The sequence below is a fragment of the Alexandromys fortis genome, unplaced genomic scaffold (genome assembly GCF_014885135.2).
Source record: "Alexandromys fortis isolate MF-2015 unplaced genomic scaffold, M_Fortis_MF-2015_v1.1 scaffold_152, whole genome shotgun sequence".
Taxonomy (NCBI): domain Eukaryota; kingdom Metazoa; phylum Chordata; class Mammalia; order Rodentia; family Cricetidae; genus Alexandromys; species Alexandromys fortis.
Window position 1 is genome coordinate 985,873 of NW_026068045.1, and position 19,758 is coordinate 1,005,630.

The 19,758-nt window shown below is 49.7% G+C and overlaps 1 protein-coding gene across 6 annotated transcripts; it reads left to right on the top strand.

Annotated features, from left to right (window-relative positions):
* The first annotated feature begins 7,495 nt into the window (after window positions 1-7,495).
* Window positions 7,496-16,688, top strand: Hdgf (heparin binding growth factor). 6 transcript variants are annotated; one of them, XM_050166451.1, is made up of 7 exons: window positions 7,723-7,870; window positions 12,675-12,781; window positions 13,822-13,898; window positions 14,026-14,182; window positions 14,740-14,925; window positions 15,115-15,335; window positions 15,527-16,688. In XM_050166451.1, the coding sequence occupies exons 3-7, from the start codon at window positions 13,831-13,833 to the stop codon at window positions 15,531-15,533; spliced, it is 639 nt and encodes a 212-aa protein (XP_050022408.1). In that variant the 5' UTR covers window positions 7,723-7,870; window positions 12,675-12,781; window positions 13,822-13,830; the 3' UTR covers window positions 15,534-16,688. The 6 variants fall into 6 exon arrangements, with proteins under 6 accessions (XP_050022405.1, XP_050022406.1, XP_050022408.1 ...); XM_050166452.1 differs by having other exon boundaries at window positions 14,044-14,182; XM_050166448.1 differs by lacking the exon at window positions 12,675-12,781 and having other exon boundaries at window positions 7,496-7,870.
* The last annotated feature ends 3,070 nt before the right edge of the window (window positions 16,689-19,758 follow it).

Below are 19,758 nucleotides of genomic sequence, written 5' to 3' on the forward strand. Positions count from 1 at the left end.
GGGAAAATAATCAACATTCTTTTAAGATTTATTTATTTATTATGTATGCAACATTCTGCCTCCATGTATGCCTGCACGCCAGAGCAGGGCGCCAGATCTCATTACAGATGGTTATGAGCCACCATGTGGTTGCTGGGAATTGAACTCAGAACCTCTGGAAGAGCAGTCAGTGCTCTTAACCACTGAACCATCTCTCTAGCCCAATAATCAACATTTTGTATATTTACACTTCTTATTCATGAGCTGTAGCCTGGCTTCAACCTAAACATTTCATATGTCTTTACTAGACATTCTTTAAAGTTTCTTGTTGTCTGGTAGGTTTTTTTGTTTTGTTGTCACGCCCCACCTCATCCAAAAAGGATGACACAACCACCGGAGCTCTTCCCACTGCAGTTTATTCCAGGACTTTATTCACTTTCTCTCTTTTCCCCTCTCTCCTCTCTCTTCGGGCAAACCTCTCCCAGCCCTTAGGTAGGCATGGGCTGCCAATCCCGGATTGCCAGGTGGGCACTGCCCATAGGCCCACGCATATGCAAGCAGCTGATAATCATTGCGTTATCACAGCATAAGTCAGGTCTTAGGCATAATTAGGAGCTGATTATACATCTCCATCAGGTGTGGCACCACACAGCTCGCTACATTTCCCCCTTTTGTTTTGTAAAGCCACAGGTAAGAGTAGAGGTCTGATCTCTGTTAAAAATGAAACATGTACTAGTGTTTGTCCAGGTGTCATCCACGCAGAGGACACTAGACCTGTCCGGTGTCCTTTTACAGAGGTGGGAGCTAGACACCAACCCACATGCAATCAGACTTGCTCTTCTTGAGGCTGATGTATGCTTACCTCAAGTGCAGTGCTCAAGCCTCGCATCCTGTGCTCGCTTACATCTCTAGCCAAACTTGGGGAGACTGTCCTGCTTCAATGGCCGTGAAGGCCTGAATGATCATAACTGCATTGCAATGCTGTGAAACCATTATGTGACAAATGCACCACAGGCATACCAGGGAGGCAAGCACCATTAAGCCTGCCAGGGCTCTTATTCCCGCCCACTCCCTCAGATGATCCATGGAGTGATCCAGGAGATAGTTCTTCTGCCAGGCTGGTATCCATGCGTGTGGAATTTGCAGTCACCATCGTCACTCGCAGCTTTTCCAGTTGTTCGAATTCACCAGACCAATTACCTAAAAGATATCTAGACAATTCTTTAGACAGATTAGCTGCATGAGTAAATTTTTCATATTGAATGCTGGTCACACACAGCCCCGGATGGATAGAAATGTCTGACAGACTAGGGTATAGACTTAACATACCCCAGCTGCCATATCCCCGTGGCACATTCATTCTTGTCAGCTGAATGCATAGAAGACACCTTCTCCCTCGTGAACCTCTTTGGCTTCCCTAGCAGCCCAGCTGATCCTGCTTCTGCTAAGTGACCATACGCTGCATTCTCATGGGTTGTATGATCTTACACAGGATTCAAAGATGAACGCCCATGGCAACAGGTGTTAAGATTGCTAGCAATAGGGTTCCCAATCACCACTGTACCCAACCTCCCATTTGGGCTATGGTATTCTACCAACCCTTTGGCTAAAACAGAGCATACAGGTACCTGCTCCTACAATAGGGCAGTCTCCATTTAAACTCGCTCTGCCGCAGACTCTTCAGCAGGCATGCAGGGCCTGAAACTGCCATTGTCTTTTCCTTGCCGCGGCTACGCTGCGTTCTCGGGCAGCCCTGTGATCTGTGCTCCAGCTTGTCTCAGCTCCAGCACTTGTTGTTGCGGTTGCTGATACTCTTGGCACTGCTGTGGCATCAGCCAGGCTAGGCACCGACTGCTGAGGCAATGTGCCTTCCACCACAGCCACCTAGCAAAGCTCTGCTCCAGCTGCCTTCTCCAAACTGGTGCATGGAGTGGCGCGGAACTCAGGAAAGCAGGCTGCTCTGCAACCACTGAAGGTTGGAGCAGAACTCAGGAGAAAGCAGGCTTGTTTCTCTGAAGGAACCCTGCTTAAATTATCTTATAGGGAATTTGGGCGTTGTCAATCTCTCTGGCTACTTCCTGCTGAGCGGGGACGTTGCATTCTTAGAGGTATTTACTACAATCTACTGCCATTTTCCAGTGGCGCTCGGACTCAGGTCGCAACGACAGGGGAGAGGCAGAGACTCCACTTCCCCACCGAACTGTTAGGTGGAGGCATGGCAGGGCAGAGCGGCTTGCCCCGGTCTGCCAGTTGTCCCCGGCTGGGACAGAGGTCCAGGCCAACTAGATCTTATCGAGGTTGTGCTGTGCTTCTACGCCCTGAGGCACGTCCTGGTGTTTGCAGCTTTGCAAACCCTCAGAGCTGCTTGGCCTTGGAGCAGCCTGGAGCTCCTTGGCCTTGGTGCCGCAGCAGCTCACACTCCACTGCAAGCTCAGGAGGTCTCGGTAATTCAAACCACTTGAATATACCTCCCTTCCTTAGCGTACCTTGTTCAGTGGCAAAATCCAGATCTCTACCAGGCTTATCCCAGGATGACACATTAAGATTGCCAGAGATGGCAAACCAAAGTGCAATTGTGTCACATTTAGCCAAAAACCTCTCCAATGCACTCTGTAACAGCTCGTTAAGAGCCAGAAAAATCAGGTGTGATGTTGAAGCGCCCATTCTAAAATCCCATTCTTCCTTTTAATTTTATTTTAAACTGTCCACTATTGTGGCTCTGCTTTGATCCGTCCACTATAGTCGTGGCCCTATTACCCCCACTCTCCCTTCTACCGGCGAGAGCAGAAAACCCACTTTTTGTCACAGATCCCCAATCTTTACCTTGAGGATTATTTGGCACACCCCCTGACTGCAGCAAGTTCTGGGCTCCACAGAGAGAGGTTTGGAGGTTCCTCGTATGGGCCTCCACTTGTCACACCCCACCTCGTCCAGCAAGGATGACACAACCACCGGAGCTCTTCCCACTGCAGTTTATTCCAGGACTTTATTCACTTTCTCTCTCTTTTCCCCTCTCTCCTCTCTCTTCGGGCAAACCTCTCCCAGCCCTTAGGTAGGCATGGGCTGCCAATCCCGGATTGCCAGGTGGGCACTGCCCATAGGCCCACGCATATGCAAGCAGCTGATAATCATTGCGTTATCACAGCATAGGTCAGGTCTTAGGCATCTCAGGAGTTGATTATACATCTCCATCAGGTGTGATTCCATGCAGATCGCTACATTTTGTCTTTTTGTTTTTCAAGACAGGGTTTCTCATAGATTCAATGCAATGCCCATCAAAATTTCAGCAAAATTCTTCAAAGACCTCGAAAGAACATTACTCAACTTCATATGGAAAAGCAAAAATCCAGGATAGCCAAAACAATCCTGTACAATAAAAGAATTTCTGGAGGCATCACAATCCCTGACTTCAAACTCTACTACAGAGCTACAGTACTGAAAACAGCCTGGTATTGGCATAAGAACAGATGGGAGGACCAGTGGAACCAAATAGAAGACCTGGATATTAATAATTTGCTCTTGAAGAAAATTCCCAGTCTTAAAGAACAACGGGAAGCTGGAACCCCAAAAGGCCCAGGCTTCTGCTCATGTTGTAACTGAGCCTCTAAGGTTTATGGCTTGGGGTAGGACAGCTGCGGAAGTTGATCTAAGAACTTGGATATTAAATTGCAACAAAAGCAGGGAAGGTTACTGCAACAAAGGAGCACTGCTTGGCATGTTGTCTGCATAGGTGGGTGAGGGAGAGGCCAAGGAGGCTGCTGCCATGACAACGTTTTCTTTGTTTTTATGTGAGATGCTGGGGATCAAGTCCCAGATATCGTTTCTGTTCTACCACTGAGCTCTATTCTCAACCCCACCAAGAATTTAGAAATCTTGGCCGGATGGTGGCAGTGCACGCCTTTAACCCCAGCACTCAGGAGGCAGAGGCAGGCAGATCTTGGTGAGTTCCAGGCCAGCCTGGTCTACAGAGTGAGTTCCAGGACAGCCAGGGCTACACAGAGAAACCCTGTCTCGAAAAAAAAAGTGAAAAAAAAAGAAATCTTATTGATAAGTAAGCCTTGCTGAGTACAATGACTTGCCAGAGTTTCCTATTCTGGTAAGTAAGAGAATCAAGAAACCTAAACTTTAAATCTAAATAAGTCTGACACTGAAGCCCTCTTGTGCTATCTGCAATGTATNTTTGGAAGAGCAGGCAATGCTCTTAACCTCTGAGCCATCTCTCCAGCCCCCTTATTGACTTTTAACAAAGTGGAGAAAAGGGCAGGACCTGAATTCTAAGTACATTGGAATGTGCATGATCTGAAAAGTTTAAACACAATAAAATGTCATACTAGCAGGACATGAAGAAAAACTGTTGTGGAATACTATTTTAACTAGGCAAAGATGTGTTACATTTGCTTGTGCTGTGGAATATTACTTTAGCTGTGTAAAGATGTGTTGCTTCCGCCGGGTGGTGGTGGCGCACGCCTTTAATTCCAGCACTTGGGAGGCAGAGACAGGTGGATCTCTGTAATCTACAGAGCGAGTTCCAGGACAGAAAAAAAAAAAAACTGTCTCAAAAAAAAACAAAAAAGAAGGAAAGAAAGAAAAGACGTGTTGCGTTTGTTTCACCTTGCCTGCCTAACACACCTAATTGGTCTAATAAAGAGCTGACTGGTCAATATCTAGGTAGAGAAATCTAGGTTAAAAAAGAGGAGAAAGTAGAACACACTCAGGGCAAGAAGTCAGGCAGCTACTAGCCAACCAAACATAGAGACAAGAAAGTAAGTAAAGGTAAAAAGTCCCAAGGCAAAAGGTAGATAAAGAGAAATATGTTAGTGTCAAGTTGGGAGCATAGGCCCCTGCCCCTCACATCTATTCCAGCCACCGGCCTGGTCTGGACTCCAAATCCCAGCAGGCCAGGTCCTGACCCCTCCCTGGGGGTGGGGACAGGGCAACTTTTCCCCAGGGTATTTAAGTGATTTCTCCCCACCCCCCAAAGAGGAACACATGGTCTCCCTTTCTTCCTCCTGGGTGTTCTGCCCGGACTTCCTGGTTCCCCCTCGGGGCAACCCAAGAGCACAGAACTTCCATTAAACCTGGATACTTCTTAATTCGGCTTGTTTTGATTTGGCTTGATTGGAAATATTGCGTCAGCAGGGAGCTCGCATTAGTAAATATTCCTAACAGCACACGCCTTTAATTCTAGCACTTGGGAGGCAGAGACAGGGGGATCACTCTGTACACCAATGTACAGAGTGAGTTCCAGGACAACCAGGACTGTGACACAGAGAAACCTTGTCTGGAAAAACAAAACAAAAAACAAATGAAAAAGAAACAGTTTTTTTTGTTAAATATTTATTGATTTATTATATACACAGTATTTTGTCTGTGTATATGCCTGAAGGCCAGAAGAGGGCACCAGATCTCATTACAGATGGTTGTGAGCCACCATGTGGTTGCTGGGAATTGAACTCAGGACCTTTGGAAGAGCAGGCAATGCTCTTAACTGCTGAGCCATCTCTCCAGTCCCAAAACAGGTTATTTTAAGTTAAAAGAGCTAGCCTAAACTAGGCCAGTTACTCAAAACTAATAATAAGTCTCTGTGTCATGATTTGGGAGCTGGTTGGTAGACACCCCAAAAAACCTGTTTACACTGGACTCACTCAAGAAACTTCTTTAAGAAGTGATTAGGGCTGGAGAGGTGGCTCAGTGGTTAAGGACACTTGCTGCTCCTCTAGAAGATGCAAGTTCAGCCCCCAGCCCCCGCGTTAATGGGCTCACAATAGTCTGCAGCTCCAGTTTCAGGGGTCGGAAGCCCTCCTCTGCACACGTGTGGCACACACTTAGAAGCACAAATTAAAAAAAAAAAAAAACAAAAACAAACTTCGAATCTCTTTGAAACGGACAATAGGACAATAGGGATGCATATCTTTAATTCCAGCACTCAGGAAGAAGAGGCAAACTGGTCTGTGAGTTCCAGGCAGGCCAAAGCTATAAGTAAGACTGTCTCAAAACAAAACAAAAAAGAACCCAAATAACAACAAAGAACCCATTCCAACAAATAGAAATGTAGGTACAACAAAATTCTTGTTTGGGTTGTGAGAGCAGGTTTTGGGTCCATCATTCCCATCATAATCTAAGAAGATAACCCAGGCCATGCTGTGGTGGTGCTCAGCTTTAATCTCAACACTCAGGAGTACCTATATTCAAGACCAGCTTGGTCTGCAGCATGAGTTCCAGGACAGACAGGGCTACACGGAGAAGCCCTGACTCAAGGACTCCCCACCACCAATATATTCAGGACAGTATTCAGAATTTGATAAAATCATATTCTTTCTCAAAGACATGGTTTTGGCAAAGTCCTCTCAGATTACCAGGATTATAATCCCCACACCGGATTTAGTGATAGTCCAGTCTTCACCCTTTAGGACCTTCTCATTTTGTGAGGTTAGCTGGTATTAGGAAATATTATTTTAAGATGTGTTACATTTGTTTATGCTGTGGAACATTTGTTTACTGATGCAAAGATGTGTCGCATTCTTTTATGTTGCATTTGTTTAACTCGGGGTTAAAGCTGTGTTACTTTGTCTAAAACACCTGACTGGACTACTATAGAGCTGAACCGCCAATAGCAAGGCAGGAGAAACGATAGGCGGGACAGGCAGGCACAGAGAATAAATAAAAGGAGAAAGAGGGAGGGGCAGGAGCACGGAGAGGAAAATGTTAGGGTTCTACTACCTCAGCCAAAGGGTAAGCGTGGAAGTAAGATTAAGAAAGAGGAAAATCTCAGAGACAAAATGTAGTCAGGATAATTTAAAAAGGAAAGCTGGCTAGAAATAAACCAAGCTAAGGCCAGGCATTTATTAGTAAGAAAAAGTCTCCATATGTGTTTATTTGGCAGCCGGGTAGCAGGCCCCCCAAAGAGTCCAAAGAATAAAAAAAAGAACCAACAAGATGGTGGAAGTCCAGATAATTTACTAAGCAGCAGCATAGATTATGAGCATCTACTGTACCCCGAAAATGCCCACAATCTCTTGGGCACCATGGGACTACCAGTTTCAAGCCTTTCCTCCGCTGTTTAGGCTGCCCTACTAAGATTCGAACTCTTATCACCCCGACTCCATCCCCAAAAGAAGCACGTGGAAGCCCAGGATGGCCCGTACACCATGCGTTACCCACGCCCCTCGCCTTGGCCGTCTTGCTAGAAGCCAGCGGCGAACCAGATACGTGGGTAGGGGGACAGGGTGCAACAGTAGGCCCCGCCTGGCTGGCTGGCAGCGCCCCGTGGAGCAGGAGGGAGGGGCACGTGCAGCTTGTCCAGCAGGCGCCCGCACCTCGGGAGCTGGCACTCACCACCCGCCCGCACACAAAGCCCACTCGGCGAGCTCGGCGCTCGGCTCCTCAGGCCTGTGCCGCCGCTCTCAACCTGAGGCCTCCAGGTTGGGCGCCGGGCCCGGGCAGGCATCAGGCGTCGAGCCTCGGCGCGCATCGAACCGCCGCGGGCGGGAGTGCAAGGGGAGGAGTGGGCCGCGGGGGGTGGGGTGGAGGAAGCGGCCTCGAGCTGAGGAGGGAGCAATTGAATTTCAAACACAAACAAGCGCACGAGCGCGCCCCGAGCCGAGCGTTGCCCACCGCGCCCGCCCCGTCCGAGCGGCGCGCGGGCGCAGACGCCGTGGCTGCTCCGGAGCTCGTGCCAGGGGCCACCATCGAGGCGGGGGCCGCGCGAGGGCCGGAGCGCAGCGGCGCCACAACCGCCGCACGCGCAAACTTGGGCTCGCGCTTCCCGGCTCGGCGCGGAGCCCGGGGCGCCCGCGGCCCCGCCATGTCGCGATCCAACCGGCAGAAGGAGTACAAATGCGGGGACCTGGTGTTCGCGAAGATGAAGGGTTACCCACACTGGCCGGCCCGGGTGAGCAGTGGGGCTATCGCGGGCCCTGATGCGGTTGCATAACGATCGGGAGGGCTCGGTCGCCAAGCGCAGAGCGGGCGGAGGGGCAGGGGCCCCGGGCCTGCTCGCCCTGGTGGGAGTCCTCCACCGCTTACATAACGGAGATGGCGGGGGCCAGCACCTGGCCGGCGGCGCCGCGTGCTCAGTCCGCCCGCAACTCTCCTACCGGCCGAGGCTTTGGGCGCACGGTCGGGGAGTGGCCCGGTGGTGAGTCGCTTCTTCTGGCGCGATTCCTAACCCCTTCGGGGAGCCCCGAGTCTCTATTGATAGTTGCCTTCAGTTCGGATTTCTCTTTCTGGGCAAACGGTTGCGAAGGGTCCCAGTCCACAAAGGGTTAAGTGGAGGGAGAGCTGTCGTCTAGCAAACTTTCTTCGAGTATTTTGTAGGAAATCTGAAGTTGGGAGGTCGTGGAGTGATTGAGGGGACTTAAGAAATGGTCTGCCTATGTGTAACTCTGCTACAACCCGTTAGCCTTCAGCTTTACGAGAACATCCCTCCATATGCCGCCAGCTCCGATTTGGAACTGTAGGCAGCAGGGCCTCGTGTGCTTGGGAAGACCAGTACAGATCACTTTGGTGAGGCGGGGGATTGCCTCCGCAGCACTCCAGCGAGCCTCTCCCAGAGGCCCGTGTCGGCCATGTGGTTGTTGCAACCCGCCAACAGAAGGGCCTTCCCCATTCCAGCACCTGGCCAGGTGGGAGGGTGGGGCCGAAAGCCTGCTGTGTTGATCACCTTTCCTCCAAGGGAAAGGTTAAGTGAGTGTGTGGGTGCTTCTGGCAACTTCAAAGTGAATGTAGAGGGGCCCTTGGTACTGGCTGAAGACATGACTCAGCCCCTAGGGTGTGGAGTTTGTGTAAAGCGAAATCCTAGGGCAGAAAGGCCTGAAGGAGGGGTCCCGAAGCAGGATTGCTTTGAGGCTTTTGCTTTTCCAGCATGGCTGACTGATCATCTGGCTCAGGAAGTTCCTCCATGCTCTCTTGGTTACTATTCAGGGTGTTGGGCCAGCTTGATGATTGAGAAAACCCAAGTAGTCCTCCATACTCTTCCCCCTCGCAGAGTGTGTCCAATCCCATTTGCCTGAGCTCCTTGCTCTCAAACTTTCAAGTGGGTCAAATAAGGCCTGGCCTCTGGCTTGGGAGTGAAGCGCAGAGAGAAACCAGACTCGGTTCCAGAGCCTTAGAAGGGCTTGACTGAAGCTAGGTGCGCGCTCGCTCTCTCTCTCTCTCTCTCTCTGTGTGTGTGTGTGTGTGTGTGTGTGTGTGTGTGAGAGAGAGAGAGAGAGAGAGAGAGAGAGAGAGAGAGAGAGAGAGAGAGAGAGATGTGAACAGTCATGTACTTTACCCTGCACTGGCTTCTTGGGCAGGGCAAGAATTGAACCCAGGTCTCTACTACTGCTTCCCCTTGCTGGCGGTTCAGTGGTAAGCTATGCCTGAGAAAGGAGAAATACTTATGAAGTGTAGAGTTAGGGATCTTGTGGTATGTCTTATTCCTTGAGACCTATTGCTCTATGAGAAAGCCCCTCTGATTTCTGGTGACCTTTGGCTAGAAGACACCGTGGAGCAGGGATACCATCCGTACCATCCGTATGAGCTCCAGGACAGAAGGGTAGGACAGAGAGGCAATTTCTTTCTCTATTGAGGCCTCAACCTCAATAGAGATAGAGTTGTAAGTGTGTCTCAGAGATAGGCACCCTAACACTTGGCTGGCTTGGTTGTGACACTTAAGGGGTTCCCAAAAGGAGAAAGCAGTCTGTCTCCCAAATCCCAGTTCCTTAGAACCTGTCTTAGCTCTTTCTGAGGTGTAGCCAGAATCTTCAGCCCTGATGCAGGTCGCCTCTTGCACCTTGCTTCCCTCATTTCTGCTTCTGGGAAAAGACTAAAAGGGCTTGAGATTGAAGTCATAGGGGCCACATGGTAGCAGGCCTGACTGGAAGAATGCCTGATGGATGACTCCATCTTACCCTCTTCCCTCTTCTTCCGCCTGACTTCCTGGAGGATCTCCAGTCCACCCTGGGTGCCTTTCTCCTCTCCCAATCCTGGAGACGCACGCTCCGAGCAGTCTAGAGCCTCCCTCCTGACTCTTTTGGCCTTGCCACACTGAAGTGCCTCCTGTACTGGACATTCTGGTTCCCTTGGTCAAGTCAGCCAGATGAGCTAGTGTGTTCCTAGCTTTCCTCAGCCTTCCTAAATGCCCGGTGATCTTGGACCAGCTCTGAGTGCTGTGGGCATGGTGTTCAGTTCTCCCTGCTCCTGTGAACACTGCAAATGGCTTCAAAGGCCTCTGGCCTGGACAGGGTGGGGTTTCTAGTGTTTGGGGCCTGTCTGATGGAAATGCAGAGGAGTTTCAGAATCTCCTTCCAGGTGGCTAGAGGAGGAAGTGTGGTAGGGTTCCCAGCACATCTGGCCCCACCCTGGTTTACTCTCCTTTGACTCAGGGAGTTTAGTCACCACCTGGGAGGCAGATCCAGGACAGACTTCTTTGAGACTGACATGGAAGAGCTGCCGTGCACATCCAAGCCCCAGGAAAGACAGTTGCTCCTTTGTAGCTGGAGGGTAGGGGTGCTGCCACAGAAGTGATTTCTCCTCTTTTGGGGGGGGGGGATTGGAAAAGCTATTGAGCGGAAAGCATTCCCATCCCCCAATCCTACCTGCTACACCTACGTATAATAGGGTTGTTCGGAAATGAGCCTCTTAAGGAAGAGGCCTATCTGCTCTCATTCCTCCACACCCAACCTTTATGTAGCTGTAAGTTGGCAGGACTGGTGGAGTTGGTGTGTCCAATTCCATCCAGCCTTGTGTCTAGGACTGGGCGGCTAGAGGCCTCCTGGGTCCCCTGCCACACGATTAGATTGTGCCTGTTGTTTGCTCTCCATGGGAAGATGAGGCGTTTCAGTCGGTGTTCTTGGAGTCTCCTAACCCTTCCTCCACCCTCTTTCTTTTAGAGTCTCCTCTCTTCCCTTTCATTACACTGGATTACCGGGCTGAAAGCACAGTGACGCCCTGACGTGGGTGTGGGCTCCCCAGCACTTCAGCCTGGATCCCCACTCCCGCATAGGTGTCCGGCCTGTGAGAGCCTTGCTATCGTTGTCCTTTACTTGTCTCCTGGGATTTCCTAAGCCCTGGAGGCCACCCCCCCCCCCCCCGTGCGTGCGTGCGTGTGTGTGTGTGTGTGTGTGTGTGTGTGTGTGTGTGTGCGCGCGCGCGCGCGCGCAAACCTCCTCTGAGAAGAGAGGGGGGCTGGCTGATAACTGAGTCAGGTATCCTGTCCAGTTCCTCCCCGTCCCCACCCCTTAGAACATGTCCCCCTCCCCCTTTGCTTTCTAGTCCTAGCTTAGTTTCACGTACAGCCCAAGACCTGCGTGCCAGATTACGGGCTTTAGTGTCCCCTCCTCCCCAATTCTGGATGGCAGGCCTGGGGGGAGGGGTGGTCACATTCCTGGTGGCTGAGTGGCCCCGGAGGGGCGGAGTTGAGTTGTCATAGTGATGGGGATCACGGTTGTGGGGGAACTGCGTGCCTTTCCACCAGGTTCCCACACCCCAGCATCTCCTGATTCTTGGGCTGGGCCTAGTTTGACTTGTGCTTTCCTAGGGGGAGGGGCTGGCCGAAGTCCCCAGAGGCCACGGGGCAAGGGGGAGGGGCCCAGAAGCCTAAAGACTTTCAAGTCTGGGGCAAGATGACCTTCCGAGTCATACCACTCAGCTCATTCTAGTCACAGCCTCCCTGTCTCCTCAGTGTTCCCAGTGGGCCCTCTTTCTCTAACCACTGCCTTGGCCTTCCTTTTAGGTTTGTGTCTGCAGCCTCAGCCAACATGGCCACCTGGCCTCTGGAGGAGGGCGGGCATTTGGGAGTGTTGCAAGGATTGCTGGGAGTTGTAGTCCCTGCCCCAACAGTTTGGCTTGGCCTGAACTTCAGGACAATCCGAGGCTAAGCTGGCCAACTGTTCTATCTTGATTTCAGACTTTAACCTCATCACTTACTACCTTCACTGCAGAATTCCTCCTGGGTCATCGGGCAAGCAATCTCAAAAAATTAGGTCTAGATTGAAAAGATGCCTTGGTGGTTAAGAGCACTGGCTGCTCTTCCATAGGACCTGGGATTCTATTCTCAGCGTCTACGTGGCAGCTCACAAAAAACCTGTCCTTTTTGTCCTCTTCTGGCTTCCTTAGGCATTCATGAGGTATACAGGAATAACATTGTGGAAAACGTGTGTATGTGTGTGTGTTTAAAGAAAATTAGAACCTGGTGGTGGTGCAGACCATTTAATTCCAACACTCTGGAGGCAGAGGCAGGGGGATCTCTGAGTTCAAGGCTAGCCTGATCTAATCCCAGGATAGCCAAAACTATACAAACAAACACTCTCCCAAAAAAGGGGGGGGGTTAGGCTTGAAGTCTGGTCCTTATTATAATGTGTCTTTTTTTCCTTGGGAAGGGCGTGTCTTTCTTGACTCAGCATCCCTATCTGTAAAAAAGATTTTACTTATTTTAGTGACTTTCAAAGTTTTCAGAATTATTTTAACTGGCTTTCAAGGCCAACCTAGTCTGTAGAGTGAGTTCCAGGACAACCAGGACTACACAGAGAAACCCTGTCTGGGAAATAACCCGAAAGATAGATAGATAGATAGATAGATAGATAGATAGATAGATAGATAGATAGATAGATAGATAGATATAGATGTAATAAATAAATAGATAAATAAATGTAGATAAAAATAAAATAAAACTTTTATATTTATTTGTTTTGGTGGTTTGTTTATGTTTGATGCAGAGTCTCACTATGTAACTTTGACTGTCCTGGAACTCAATATATATACAAGACTGGCTTTGAACTCAGAGATCTGCCTTCCACTGCCTCCCAGAGTACTGTGATTAAAGGTGGGCACCACAATGCCTATCAGGATTTCAGAACTGTATCACCAGGCCTGACTCACGTGTGCTGGAGATGCAAGCCGACCTGATCTGGGTGTGGTGGGTACTACTTTGGACAGCAGAATCATGAGTTCTAGCCTGAGCTATATATGGTGAGATCTTGTCACCAAAAAAAAAAAAGAAAAAAAAAAGAAAAGAAGAACAGATAGCTCACAAAAATATCCACCAAGTAATGAGTGTGTTTGTAAAATGGGAACTGTACAGGGTGTGTCCTAGGGGTCCCCTGGTCAGAGATGAAGCTTTCTGGGGGGCATGATGGTGGGGTTGAAGCTGCTCAGAAAGAATTTTGTAAACCTGACAGGCCGACAGGAAGGGCAGTATTAACTTCTCTTTAAACACCCCCAACCCTGTGACTTAAATTGTGACTCAATATTTTACAGATGGGAAGCAGGCAGAGGCTCACCAATCTATCTAAGGCCAATTTCTAAATGTAGCTGAGCAGACATTCAGATTTAGCTGGATATGGTGGCGCACACCTTTAATCCCAACACTTGGGAGACAGGCAGGTGGATCTCAGTGAATTTGAGGCCAGCCTGGGCTACACAGAGGAACCCCTGGTAGTGGGGAGTTCCGACTTTGCATTGAGAAGGAGTGGGCAGAGATCATGAGAGAGTTGAGATTCTTTGACATTTTATAATTGGAGATGGGTATGTGACTGAGGCAGGAGGATCAGGCTGGACTGCATAGCAAGAAAGACACTGTCTCAAAATACAAAGAAGTAACAGTATTGGTCTTAGGAGTGGCAGAGAGAATGGCACTTTGGCCAGGATTGGACACTGGAGATGTTCTCTGAAGGAGAGTGGAGTCGCCCTGGGTTTGTTAGACTTTCCCGTTAGTTTAATTTGGACAAGTTGTACTACTAGCCATGTTTTGCAAATTGGGTATTCTCTGGAGTCCTGTTCTGTCTGGCTTTATACAAACATCACCTTGCCCAGAATGAGGCCTTGGGACTCAAACTCACATCTTCTCTTCCTTTCTTGCCCTAGATTGATGAGATGCCTGAGGCTGCTGTGAAATCAACAGCCAACAAATACCAAGTCTTTTTTTTTGGAACCCACGAGACGTGAGTGAGGGGACAGTGGGGTGCAGCTGGGACACTGTGGGAATACCATTGTGGGGAAAGGGGGGGTGATGATATCTGTCCGTGTCTGGCATTTAGCTTGGTGGCAGCTTGGGGCTTGAGAGCACAGTCTCCCATCTCTCCCCAGGGCATTCCTGGGCCCCAAAGACCTCTTCCCTTATGAGGAATCCAAGGAGAAGTTTGGCAAGCCCAACAAGAGGAAAGGGTTCAGCGAGGGGCTGTGGGAGATCGAGAACAACCCTACAGTCAAAGCCTCTGGCTACCAGGTGAGCAGAGCCCTGGAAGGCAGGTGTATGTGGGTCCAGGAGCCTTGCCTAGAATCTAAAGGCCTTTGGGGTGGTCGCGATAGGACTTCTCGAGAGACGGACCTGGAGGGTGTGGGGTTACTTGTAGTTAGAGGCCACTGCTGATGGCATTGAGGACAAGAATAGGATGGACGCGGTAAGTGGGGTAAGCCTTTGTTGGGCCCATTGTTAATAAGAGGACACAACCTTCCAAGAGGAGGTTCTTGTGAGCCGGGCAGGACAAGGCGGGAGGGCAGGGGGAGCGGGGTCGTGGGGAACGGGTCCCAGATCCCTTTGGGAGAAGTTGACCCGAGGTTTTGCCTCCTGCTCCAGCCCTCCCCCCTCCTGCACAGAGCCCTGCCTGCCCGGCCTGTGGGTTAACCCCAGGGCTAACCAACAGAGGTGGGTCTCAAATCACTTGTGAGACTGGGCACCTGGGTGGGGGTGGGGGAGAGGTGGGCAGAAGAAGGAGTGAGTGTCTAGGGGGTGGTTGGGGAGGGACTAGTCTCCGGTGCCACTCCGCCCTGATGTCTTCACAGTCCTCCCAGAAAAAGAGCTGTGTGGAAGAGGCTGAGCTGGAGCCTGGAGGCCCCGAGGGCGACGGGGACAAGAAAGGCGGCGCAGAGGGCAGCAGCGATGAGGAAGGGAAACTGGTCATTGATGAGCCGGCTAAGGAGAAGAACGAGAAGGGGGTGCTGAAGAGGAGAGCAGGGGACATGCTAGAGGTAACTGTCAGGATGTGCCTGCAGCATTTTCTGGGGATCCAACTGAAGAGTGGGGCACAGGTTTTCTGGGTGGCAGAAGGTAGCTGGACAGTGAGTAGCACTCTGGAAAGAGGCCCTGAGGAGGGGTGTAGGCACAGGGAGATTAACTGTCTCTAGTCTCAGTTGATGTCCTCTGGCAATCTGTCCTAGGACTCCCCTAAACGTCCCAAGGAGTCAGGAGACAATGAAGAGGAAGAAAAGGAGGTGGCTACCTTGGAGGGTGAGAGGCCCCTACCCGTAGAGATGGAGAACAGCACCCCCTCTGAGCCAGACTCTGGCCGGGGACCTCCTCCAGAGGAAGAGGAAGAGGAAGACGAGGAGGAGGCTACCAAGGAAGAGGCTGAAGCCCAGGGTGCCAGAGACCATGAGAGGTGGGTGAGCTAGCTTGGCGGTGGGCTGGGAGGGCACAGCCACACCTGGAGAGGAGGACATAGAAGAGGGTGTGCAGTAGTCAGGCTGTCTGGAGGCTGGGGGGGGCTCTTCCAGAAGACCTGCACTGGCTGGGGCAAGGCCAGGCCAAGGCCATACCATTAACCCTTCTCCCTCCAACCCTCCCCTGCAGCCTGTAGCCACCAATGTTTCAAGAGGAGCCCCTGCCCCGTTCCTGCTGCTGTCTGGGTGCTACTGGGGAAACTGGCCATGGCCTACAAACTGGGAACCCTTTTCCCACCCAACCCACTCTCCTCCTTCACTCAGTTTCTCCTTTTTTAAGCCCACCTCCTGGAGACTGGCTTGATCTTCACTCCAGTTCCCTGTACCCTGTGACCTGAGTCAGGGCCATGTGCTCTGGAATGAGATGAGGCCGTTATCTCCTTAGATTTGTCTCCTAGGACTTGCGTTGGGGTCTGGGCTGCTGTTTCCACCTCTTGGCACCTTTGCCCTCCTTGCAGGTACTCTAGACCTTTGGGCTGGGCGGGGCAGGAGAGGGGTAATGGAATATTAACTTGAGTATGGGTTCTTGGGTGGCATCTCCTGAGCTCGTGCTCTTACACCTATTTGCCCATCTGCCCAAATTCAAGAAAAGGGGACACTGGGAAAGAGGCTCCCATCTATACATCCTTTGATGATTTTGAGAACTTTTTTTTCACCCTGAACCCTAGGGTTCAAGGAATTATAGTTTAACATCAAGACTTTGGGGTTTCCACATGGTTAGGGTCAAGGACCTGGAGAGCTGATGATCTGAAAGATTGACTCATCATTTGTAGTCTCTCTAGATCTCAGGTCAGAGATGGGTAACGGGGGGGGGGGGGGGGGGGGGGGGGGGGGGGCTGCTGCCTTCTTCCCCCTGAGCTCCAGGCCAGCCTCTAGTCAGATACATCACCCAGACAGAAAGGAAAAGATAAATTTTTTAGGAAATGTTTTTAATAAAAGAAAATTACAAAAAGGAAAAAAAAACCCAACCTGTTAATCCCAACCCTTTGTGTGCCCCCCACTACTGACCCGTTTCTGGGGTGCACTGGGAGGCTCCCTTTCTGTTCGAGTTGATGACTCCTTGGAGCTGGTCCTCTGGTGATGGCACACATCCAGCTTGTAGCCCACTGAATACCAGGGAAAGTGCTCTCTCCCAGCCTCTTATGGGGTTCTTACGCCCCTTCCTTCTTTTGTTCCTATCCCTCCCTTGGGCTCTGAAGAAAAATTGCTGACTGTAGCTTTGGAAGTGTAGCTCTGAGAACCATAGACAATTTGAATTCTAGGAAAATAAAGCCGTTGATTACTATCCTGGATCCTGACTAATTGTTTTTGAGTGTTTGAGTTAACTGGAGAGGGGAAGGGAGACAAGTCGACCCCTTCCTCGCTGTCCATTCCCACACGAGACTACACAAACCGACACCATCCATTCTACTCTTGCAAGTGTCTGGGAGGGTCAAAAACATCTATATAATTTTTTTAGGTATATTTTATAGGTGTTTTGCCCACATTTACGTATGTGTATCACATGCAAGCCTGGTACCCGAGGAGGTCAAAAGAAGCCATTGAGTCCTCTGGTACTGGAGTTGTGGCAACCAAACCCAAGTCCTCTGCAAGAACAGCAACTGCTTGTTGAGTCTTTTCTTCAGCAACTAGCCTAACATTTTTGAGCCAGATGTGATAGCACAAATCTGTATTCTCACCAGTGGGAAAGTAGGAGGATCATGAGTTCAGTGCCAGCCTGGGCTGTACAAAAAGCCCATGTTCAACCCCCTCCCCCATGTACACATTTAAAAAAATGGAATAAGAAATAGGTTTTAAGGGGCTAAGGATATATACATAAAGACACACATACCTCAGTTGGTAAATTGCCTAGTATTCACAAATCAGAAGCCCTGGATTTGGCCCCCAGCCACAGCAAAAAGCAGGTGTGATGGATACATGGCTATAATCCCCAGCACACCGAAGATGGAGGAGGGGGTCAGAAGTCTATGCTTTCTACACAAGCCAGATGACCTGACTTTTCTTCCAGAGACCAGAAAAGCTGGGTGTGCTCTTAGGCACAGAAAAGAGACTCATCTGGTCATCTGTCACCTGCCTCAACAATCTAGAAGATGTCCTCTAACCTCCACAGGGGTGTGGTGGCACAGGCGCCTGCCTGCACTAATGCAACCAGGGCCTTGCTAAGTTAAATCTCTAATCTCACTAAGTAAAACTTTAAAAGACAATTTGTAAGAAAGTAGAAAAAATAAAATAACAAGAACCCATACTATATGGTAATTGTAGAGTTGGTTTAACAGAGTAGTTGTTCTTCTAGAGGACCTAGGTTCAGTTACCAGCACCTGTACTGACCCAGAACCATCCATAACTTCAGCTCCAAGGGATCAAATACCCTTTTCTGACTTACCTTGTACCAGGCACACATGTGGTACATACAATACATGGAGGCAAAATATTCATACACCTAAATCTAAATTTTTATTACATTTTACTTTGTGTGCCTTTGTGAAGATCAAAGGACAATTTTCAGGAATCCGTCTCTACCATGTGAGACCCAGGTCATCATGCAGGTAGGTGCCTTTACCCACTGAGCTATCTGACCAGCCCAATAAATATAAAAATTATTTTAAAGTCAGGCGGTGGTGGTGCACGCCTTTAATCGTAGCAGAGGCAGGTGGATCTCCCAGTTCAAGGCCAGCCTGGTCTACAGAACTGAGTACCAGGACAGGCTCCAAAGCTACACAGAGAAACCCTGTCTCAAAAAGCAAGATCATCTGCAGGTGTGCAGCAAGCTTTTGTGTGGGTATTCATGAGGTTGGTTATATAGAGATGCTTGAGGACTCAAAAAAGAGAAAGAGTGAAGAGGATCCACAAATGGTCATGGAAAGTGTGTGACTTGTCTGAGTCAGGGTCTCATGTAACCCAGGATACATTTTAACTATGGATGAGGATGACCTTAAAGTGATCTCTAAGTGCTGAGATTTCAGGTCTGCTTAGCCATCTCTGGTTTTTGTTTTTGAAAGAGGGTCTCCCTGTTGGTCTCAAACTCATGATCCTCTTGTCTTAGTCTCTAAAGTCTGGGAAAAAGTGAGTGTTTGGTTTGGTTCTAGAAAAGTCTTGGACCTTCAAGAGCAAGCCACAGTTTAGGGAGGATAAGTTAACCATTTGATGCTATTTAGGTTGCTAACCACGCTTCAGCTTGGATTAGCTAGCTGGGTGGTGTACACCTGGGATCTCTCAGCACAAGGTCAGCCTGGTCTACATAGTGAGTTCTAGAACAGCCAGGGCTACATCATGAGACCCTGTCTCAATAATAAAACAAGGCTTCTAGGCAAGAGTTACCACTTTCTTTTTTCCCAAAAAGGTTGATAGTTTCTCTGTGTAACAGCCCTGGCTGTCCTGGAACTCACTTGACCAGCTAGCTGGCTCTAAACTCAAGAATTAATGACTTATTTTTCCCTTGGATATTTGAGACAGGGTTTCTCTGTGTAGCTTTGGAGCCTTCCTGGTAAAGGTGTGTGCCACCACTGCCAGACTGAATTCATGACTTTTTTTTTTTTTTTTTGTTTTGTTTTGTTTTTGAGACAGGGTTTCTCTGTGGTTTTGGAGCCTGTCCTGGAACTAGCTCTTGTAGACCAGGCTGGTCTCGAACTCACAGAGATCCGCCTGCCTCTGCCTCCCGAGTGCTGAATTCATGACAATTTCAGTGTTCACTTGAAGGTCTGCAGATGGCTTGGCAGTTGCAAAGGAAGCTGGTTGGGCTCCCAGCACGTCAGGCAGCTCACAACTACCTGTAACTCCGGTTTAAGGGCACCCAATATTTTCACCTTCTGGCTGCCACAGGCACCAGCGCACATTTCCTACACTTAAGCCGTCGTGGGGAGTGCCGGGTCTTTTAGAGTTCGAGGCCAGCCTGGTCTACAGAATGAGTTCCAAAATATCCAGGGCTAGGGCAGTTGAAGAGATGGTTCAGCACTGACTGTTTCTTCAAAGGATGCAGGTTTGATTCCCAGCACCCACATGGCAGCTCGCAACTGTAACTCCAGTTCCAGGGGACCCGACACCCTCACAGACATACATGCAGGCAAAGAACCAAAGCATGTGAAGAAAAAAAAAACGAAGGGGAAGGGGCTATACAGAGAAATCCTGTCTCAGGAAAAAATTAGGAAGGTACATAAACATAAATAAAATCTTGAGAAGAAAGATGCAGTGAACACTAGGGGTCGGGTCAGTCTGGAGCATCACATAAACCAGGCTTGATTATGAACCCCAGCACCTAGGAAGTGAGGGCAGAAACTAGCAAGTTTGAGGTGAGCCTGGGCTACATGAGACTCAGAAAACAGTTGAGGCCGGGCGGTGGTGGCGCACGCCTTTAATCCCAGCACT